Raw genomic sequence first — 8,093 nt, forward strand, 5'->3', positions numbered from 1 at the left:
AGATAGGATAGTGAAGGCGGCGTTTGGTATGCTTTCCTTTATTGGTCAGAGTATTGAGTACAGGAGTTGGGAGGTCATGTTGCGGCTGTACAGGACATTGGTTAGGCCACTGTTGGAAAATTGTGTGCAATTCTGGTCTCCTTCCTATCGGAAAGATGTTGTGAAACTTGAAAGGGTTCAGAAAAGATTTACAAGGATGTTGCCAGGGTTGGAGGATCTGAGCTACAGGGAGAGGCTGAACAGGCTGGGGCTGTTTTCCCTGGAGTGTCGGAGGCTGAGGGGTGACCTTATAGAGGTTTACAAAATTATGAGGCGCATAGATAGGATAAATAGACAAACTCTTTTCCCTGGTGTCAGGAAGTCCAGAACTAGAGGGCATAGGTTTAGGGTGAGAGTGGAAACATATAAAAGAGACCTAAGGGGTAACTTTTTCACGCAGAGGGTGGTACGTGTATGGAATGAGCTGCCAGAGGAAGTGGTGGATGCTGGTACAATTGCAACATTTAAGAGGCATTTGGATGGGTATATGAATAGGAAGGGTTTGGAGGGATATGGGCCGGGTGCTGGCAGTGGGACTAGATTGGGTTGGGATATCTGGTCGGCATGGATGAGTTGGACCGAAGGGTCTGTTTCCATGCTGTGCATCTCTATGACTGTATGAGTGATACTTCACTGGTGTTGAGTATCTGTATATTACTGGAACAAAGTTCTTTTCACAGGCTATGCTAAGACTTTTCTTTACTGTAATAAACTTGTGTTCTTTTGATAAAAGTACATTGATAACCTTTGGAAGCAAGTTTTATGACTGGCCACCATAGTAGTCAAATTGCAAAAATAATACATATGATTGATGAATCCAGGTTTGACTCAGATTTACTTGTTCTATATTACTATCAGCTAGGATCTTAACAACTTGGATCCAAGTCTCTGGGGTGGATCATTAAAAAAAAGTAATAACCATTTATGGGGATATTTCAAAATATTCAGAAGTATGTCGACTATAAAAGAAATTGCAATAAGAGGACCCAGAATTCATGCTTAACTTAAGGAAAGCATCAAACCTAAGGGAAAAAAAATGGGGAGACAGATGATTGGGCAGAATATTATAAGAAATGCTGAGACAGTATGAGAGGAAGCTAGTTAGAAATGTTAATGAGTTTCTACAGGTATATAAAAAGAAGAACAAATGAAGTGAGTGTAGGTCCTCAGTAAAATCAGAAACAGGAATTAACAGTAGACGGTAAGGAAATGTTGATTGAAATGAACAAATATCTTGCTTCAGTCTTCACTTAAAAAAAAATACAAGAAATATTCTGGAAATTGCTGAAAATCAAGAATCATTGAGGTTTTCAGCATGGAAATGGGCCCTGGAGCCCAATTTGTCCATGCTGCCAAGTTTTCACAGTTAAACTCATCCCATTTACCTGTGTTTGGTCCATATCTCTCCATATCTTTCCCATCCATGTACTTGTCTAAATGTTTCTTAAATAGCAAAATTGTATCCGCCTACACCACTACCTCTGTTAGCCCGTTCCAGGCACTCACCACACTCTGTGTGAAAAAATTGCTCCTCCGGATCCTTCTGTTCCTCTCCCCTCCTCACCTTAAATCTATACCTTCTACTTTGAGACTCCCCTATTGTGGGGGAAAGTTGTTGGCTCTCTATCTAATCTATGCCTCTCATGATTTTATAGACATCTATAAGGTCACCCCACAGTCTCCTACGCATCAGGGAAAAAGTCCCAACCAATCCAACCTCTCCTTATAACTCAAATTTTCCAGCCCAGGTAGGATTCAAGTAAATCTTTTTGGCACTCTTTCTAGTTTAATAATATCTTTTCTATAGTAGGGTGACCAGAACTGCCCGTGGTACTCTAAATGTGCCCTCACCAACATCTTGTACAGCTGCAACAAGACACCCAACTCCTGTACTCAGTGCTCTGATCAATGAAAGCAAGCATGCCAAAAGCCTTCACCATCCTTTCCAACCGTGACTCCACTTTCAAGGAGCTATGAACCTGTAACCCTAGATCTCTTTGTTCTATAACAATCCCCATGGCCCTGCCAGTGACTCTGTAACTCCTGTCCTGATTTGACCCACTAGAATGCAACACCTTGCTTTATCTAAATTAAAGTCCACCTGCCATTCATCAGCCCACTGGCCCAGTTGATCAAGATCTCGCTTATTTACAGATAGCCTTCTTCACTGCCCACTACATCACCAATTTTGGTATCATTCGTAAACTTACTAATCATACCTCCAAAATTCTCATCCAAATAATTTACATAAATGATGGATAACAGTGGACCTAGCACTGATCCCTCTGGCACATTGCTAATCACAGACCACCAATCTGAAAACCAACCCTCTACTACCACCTTCTACCTTCAAGCCAATTTTGTACCCACTTGGCTGGGTCTCCCTGTATCCCATGCGTTACCTTGTCAAAGGCCTCGCTCAAGTTCATGTAGGCAATGTCTACCACACTGCCCTCATCTACTTTCTTGGTTTCCCTTCAAAAATCAACCTTGTGAGACATGATTTACCATGCACAAATGAGTCTTTATTCCTCCAAATGCCTGCAGACTAGTCTCTCAGAATCCCCTTGAACAACTTACCCAACACAGACACAAATTGCTGGAAAAGCTCAGGTTTGGCAGCATCTATGAAGAGAACTCAGAGTTAACGTTTCAAGTTAAATGACCCTTCCTTTGAACGCTGAAATGTTAGTTCTGAGCTTTCTCCAAAGATACTGCCAGACCTGCTGAGGTTTTCCAGCAACTTCTGTTTTTGTTTCAGATTTACAGCATCTACAATTCTTTCAGGTTTTACCCAACACAGATGTTAGGCTCATTGGTCTGTAGTTCTCAGGCATATCACTAGAACCTTTCTTAAATAATGGCAAAACATTAGCCACCCTCTCGTCTTTGGGCACTTCACCTGTGGCTGAATGATGCAAACTGGAAAGGAGAGAGGAACTTTGTGAAATTAGAGGCACTAAGGAGGTGGGACTCAGCAAACTGATTGAATTGTAAGCTGACACGTTCCAAGGTCCTGACTTCAAACTAGGGTCTTTAAATAAGTAGCTAATGAGGTAGTATAAGGACTGGTGTCAATTTGCCAAACATCCCTAGATTCTGGAAGGGTTCCATCAAACTGGAAAAGAGCAAATATAACTCCTCTTTAAGAAAAGCAGAAGTTTGAAAACTGTCGGTAAGTTAGCTTGACATCTGAAACAAAAACAGCAATTGCTGGAAAAGCTCAACAGATCAAGTAGCATCTGTGGAGAGAAATCAGTTAACATTTCAGGTCCAGTGATCCTTCCTCAGAACTGATAGTAGCTGGGAAAATATTGGTTTATATGCAGAAGATGGGGTGGGGGAAGGGGATAAGGAGTAAATAATAGGTGGGGATAGAGCCCAAAGAAAGAGAACAGGGAGAAAGTGAGGACTGCAGATGCTGGAAATCAGAGTCAAAAAGTTTGGTGCTGGAAAAACACAGCTGATCAGGTTGCATCTGAGGAGCAGGAGAGCCATTTCTGATTAAGAGCTTATGCTCAAAACGTTGATTCTCTCCTGGCCCTCGGATGCTGCCTGATTGGCTGTGCTTTTCCAGCTCCTCGCTTTTTGACAAAGAGAGAGAACAGTTGGTCAGACAAAGGAGTAGATAATGACCTAGCTAGGAGGGTGAATAACTATTAATGAGAAATGTTAGTGGTGAACAATGGGTTGTGTGTTAGAGCAAACTATGTGATTACAATGTGTAAGAAGTTGGGGTAAGGATATGAGAGAGTTCAAGCCCTAAAGTTGTGGAACTCAATATTGAGATCAGAAGACTGCAGGGTCCCCAAGTAGAAAATGAGGTGCTGTTCTTCCAGCTTGTGCTGAGCTTCACTGGAGCACTGCAGCAAGCCTGCGACGGAGATATTGACAAGGGAACACAGTGGCACTTGAAGTGGCAGGCAGTTGGGAGTTCAAGATTTCATTTGCACATAGAACATTCGGTGACTGCCTCATAGAACACCTCTTTATATTATGTTTCCCCAATATAAAGGAGATGACATTGTGAGCAGTAAATGCAGTAGACTAGATTGTGTGAAGTACAGGTAAATCTCTGCTTCACCTGAAAGTGTGTTTGGGCTCTTGGATACTGAGGAGGGAGAAAGTAAACAGACAAGTGTTACACCTTTTACAGTTGCAGGTAAAGGTGCTGTAGGATTGGCTTGGAAGTGAAGATATGGAAGTGTTGGACTGGAATGGACAAAGTTTAAAAATCACACAACACCAAGTTATAGTCCAACAGGTTTATTTGAAAGTACAAGCTTTCAGAGCGCTGCTCCTTCCTCAGGTAGCTAGTGTGGCAGGATCGTAGGACACAGAGTTTATAATAAAAGATCAAAGTGCCAAACAATTGCAATGTTTTGAACAAACCTAGATTGCTGTTAAGTCTTTAATCGCTTAGAATGGGGATACAGGTTTCAATTGAATGTAAATTTCTTTCAAGTCACAATCATGACATAACTTACGATTTTAACAGGATAAGAAAAGGTGACATCTCAGTTCAGACAATACATTAAAGGTGTCAGGTTACAGTCTGTCTGTATCCCAACCTTGAGTCAGACTGGTTCTACTTCCAAAGTAGGAATTTATAAAGTGTCACATGGACTGGCTGCCTGCGGATTGTGTGCTTTTTGAACAAAAACAAATGTATCCGCAAATGCAAAATCACCCCATAGACTTAATCGTGTGTGTGCATGCGTGTGTGTGTGAGGGAGAGAGGGAGAAGAGTGTGTGTGTGTGTATAAAAAATGTAGTGGGGTCACCTGTAGTTTGACATGAACCCAAGATCCCAGTTGAGGCCATTGAACTTGGCTATGAGCCTCTGCTTGGCAATTCTGTGTTGTTGCATATCTCGAAAACTGCCTTGGAGGGTGGTCACCTGAAGGTCCGAGGCAAAAGTGAGGACTGCAGATGTTGGAAACCAGAGTTTAGATCAGAGTGGTGCTGGAAAAGCACAGCAGGTCAGGCAGCATCCGAGGAGCAGAAAAATCGACGTTTCGGGCAAAGGCCCTTTATCAGGAATGAAGATCCGAGGCCGAGTGTCTTCCAAGACGGCCTTCAAGATTATGTAACAATGCCAAGTTTCCTAGCCGAGGCTGATAGCCAAATTTGGTATCCATTTGCCTCAACTGGGATCTTAAGTTCATGTTATACAGATGACTCCACTGCACTCTACACACACACACACGCACATGTACACATACACTCTTACACATGATCACACTGACACTCACACAGACCCTCTTGGTATCCATTTGCCTCAACTGGGATCTTAAGTTCATGTTATACAGATGACTCCACTGCACTCTACACACACACGCACATGTACACATACACTCTTACACATGATCATACTGACACTCACACAGACCCTCTGTCATACACACACGCTCTCTCTCTCTCTCTTTCACAAGCATGTACTCCGTCACACTCGTGAACACACTCTTTCACATGCACACACACACTCTCACACTCTCTCCCATGTGAAAACACACACACACACTCACTCACTCTCTTTTTCTCTCCCTCACATGCATGCACACACACATTTAAGTCTATCAGATGATTTTGCATTTGCAGATTTATAGTTGCAGATATGTTCTTTTTTGTTCAGAAAGTACACAATCTGTAGGCAGTGAGTCCATGTGACATTTTATAAATTCCTACTTTTGAAATAGAACCAGTCTGACTCAAGGTTGGGATATAGACAGACTTAAATTATCTCATGACTGTGACTTGAAAGAAGTTCTGGAATTTGCATAATAATGAATGAAAACCTGCAACCCATTCTAAGTGATTAAAGACTTAACAGTAATCTAGATTTGTTCAATACATAGCAAAAGATCAAAGTGCCATACAAATGGTGCAATGAATTCTGTATCCTATGATCCTGCCCCACTAGCTACCTGAGGAAGAAGCAGCACTCTGAAAGCTTGTACTTTCAAATAAACCTGTTGGACTGTAACCTGGTGTTGTGTAATTTTTAACTTTGGAAGTGAATGAAGAGTGGGCCAGGATGTCCCAGAGGGAACGGTGCATGTGGATGGCTGACAATGTCTGGTAATGGCTCTTGGAGGCTGCAGAAATAGCAGCTAATAATCCTCTGGATGTTGATGTGGTGGCATGGAAGGCAAAGACAAGAGGGACCCTGTTGTTGTTGCAGGAGGGAAGGCAGTAGGTGAGGGTCGAAGTGTGAGAGATGGGTCGGACCCAGTTGAGGATCCTGTCAACAACAGTGCTGGAGAATCCTTGGTTGAGGAAAAAAGTGGATGTTTCGGAGGCTCCCTTGACAAAGTTGACATCATCAGAATAGATGCAATGGAACTGGGAGAATGGAATAGGTTCTTTACAGAAAACAGGTTGTGAGGAAGGTAACTGTGGAAGTTGGTGGGTTTATAAGTGGATATTGATGGTCAGCCTATCCCCAGAAACGGAAACAGATGTCAAGGAAGTGAAAGGCGGAGTCAAAAATGGACCAAGTGAAAGTGAGGCAGGAGTGGAAAATGGAAGCAAAATCGCTAAACGTTTCCAATTCCGGATGAGAGAGGGAAGCAGCACTGATGATGTCATTGATATTCCAGAGAAAGAGTTGTAGAAAAGGACTGGAGCAAGGAATGTTCCACGTACCCAAAGAGATAGACATAACTGGAGCCCATGTGTGTACCCATGGCTATCCCTCTGACCTGAAGAAAATGTGAGGAGTTAAAAGAGAAGTTGTTCAGGGTGAGGATGAGCTTTGCCAGGTGGTGGCTGATGGCGGATGGGAATGATTCAGGCCTTTGTTCCAGAAAGATGTTCTGGTGGGGAATGAATGTGTAAAGGGAACCCCATCCCCACAATTGCGAGTCACCCAGTGGATATTTTCCAGTGTTGAGTGGTGCCATTTAAGATACTTGAACATTCTGAACTTAATTGTTTTCTGAATAGGTTTAGGATGTTTTTGGAATGTTTTGAAGAATTTAATCAATACTTTGTTCATGCATTTTTAGCTAATTAAATGACATATAGAATTTTTTATTTTTTAGGAATTCAACGGAAGATAGAATACATTCAGAAGTTGCATGTGGGTTCTATTATCATTATGCCCTTTAACAGCTATAAGGCTAACTCAACTGATTTGGCAGTTAATGAAAGATTTGGCCATATCCAGGACTTAAAATCACTGTTAAAAACAGCTGCAAGATCTGGTATGACTCTGTCTTATACATATTTTATGATATTTCTGTCAAGATTTCACACTTTTTCATGACTCATATTCTAATTATTGCTTGATGCTTTTTTTATTTTCTAGAAATTAAGGTCATTCTTGATCTTACTCCAAATCCTGCATTAATTGATGAGTACTTTTGGGCTAACATTGACTTCCGTGATGGTGACATGCTGGAGTGGTTATTGGTAAAAAGGAAAGACACTGTTTATGAAATTATGTTGTACTAATGTTACAACCTCTATGGAAACTGACTTTTTAAAATATTCAGACTTCCTGTTATTAGCTGAAAGAATGACATGTCAAGTTGTCATGTTTTTAAAAAACTATTTTTGTGATATAGAAGAAATACTGTTGACCAAACACACTTATTTTTGTAGGAACTTGTAAATTAAACTATAGAAAGTGATGTTCCTCTTTTATGTGTATCACCCATCACAACATCCAAGAATTTCGGTCTTTATAGCAAATAGTCCACAATTGTGTCCAGCTTCCAGTGGAATCCTGTATCCCCTTTTTTGCCTAGTAGTAACATGGAGACACTTTCATTAAATTTATCACTGACAGTAAAGCCTGTTCTGATAATTGTTCTTTCCCCAGTCTTGTCAGGATGAATCTTCCAGAATTCTGAGATGGCTGAGGGTTGAGTTCTTCTACATCCAGTTAGAATACTTACAAAGCCAAGTGGCCTCTGCGCTCTGACCATATTATCAAATGATTTATAGAAAAGCCTGTAACCTGATCACAAAAGTGAGTTCCTTTGCCCTCTCCCACATGGTAGAATCCACTTTCCCTGATATGGCAAGAATAATGGCTAGGGTGATGA

At 41.5% G+C, this 8,093-nt stretch overlaps 1 protein-coding gene across 1 annotated transcript in view; it reads left to right on the plus strand.

The window, feature by feature from the left end:
• Positions 1–7,825, plus strand: part of LOC122552730 (4F2 cell-surface antigen heavy chain-like) — a 48,783-nt gene extending 40,958 nt beyond the window's left edge. Inside the window, exons 2-3 of the mRNA XM_043695639.1 lie at positions 7,086–7,247; positions 7,352–7,825. Of these exons, the coding sequence (XP_043551574.1) occupies positions 7,086–7,247; positions 7,352–7,497 (308 nt within the window). The 3' untranslated portion in view covers positions 7,498–7,825. The remainder of the gene's footprint in view (positions 1–7,085; positions 7,248–7,351) is intronic.
• Positions 7,826–8,093: the final 268 nt, after the last annotated feature.

Source organism: Chiloscyllium plagiosum, chromosome 9 (assembly GCF_004010195.1).
Source record: "Chiloscyllium plagiosum isolate BGI_BamShark_2017 chromosome 9, ASM401019v2, whole genome shotgun sequence".
Taxonomy (NCBI): domain Eukaryota; kingdom Metazoa; phylum Chordata; class Chondrichthyes; order Orectolobiformes; family Hemiscylliidae; genus Chiloscyllium; species Chiloscyllium plagiosum.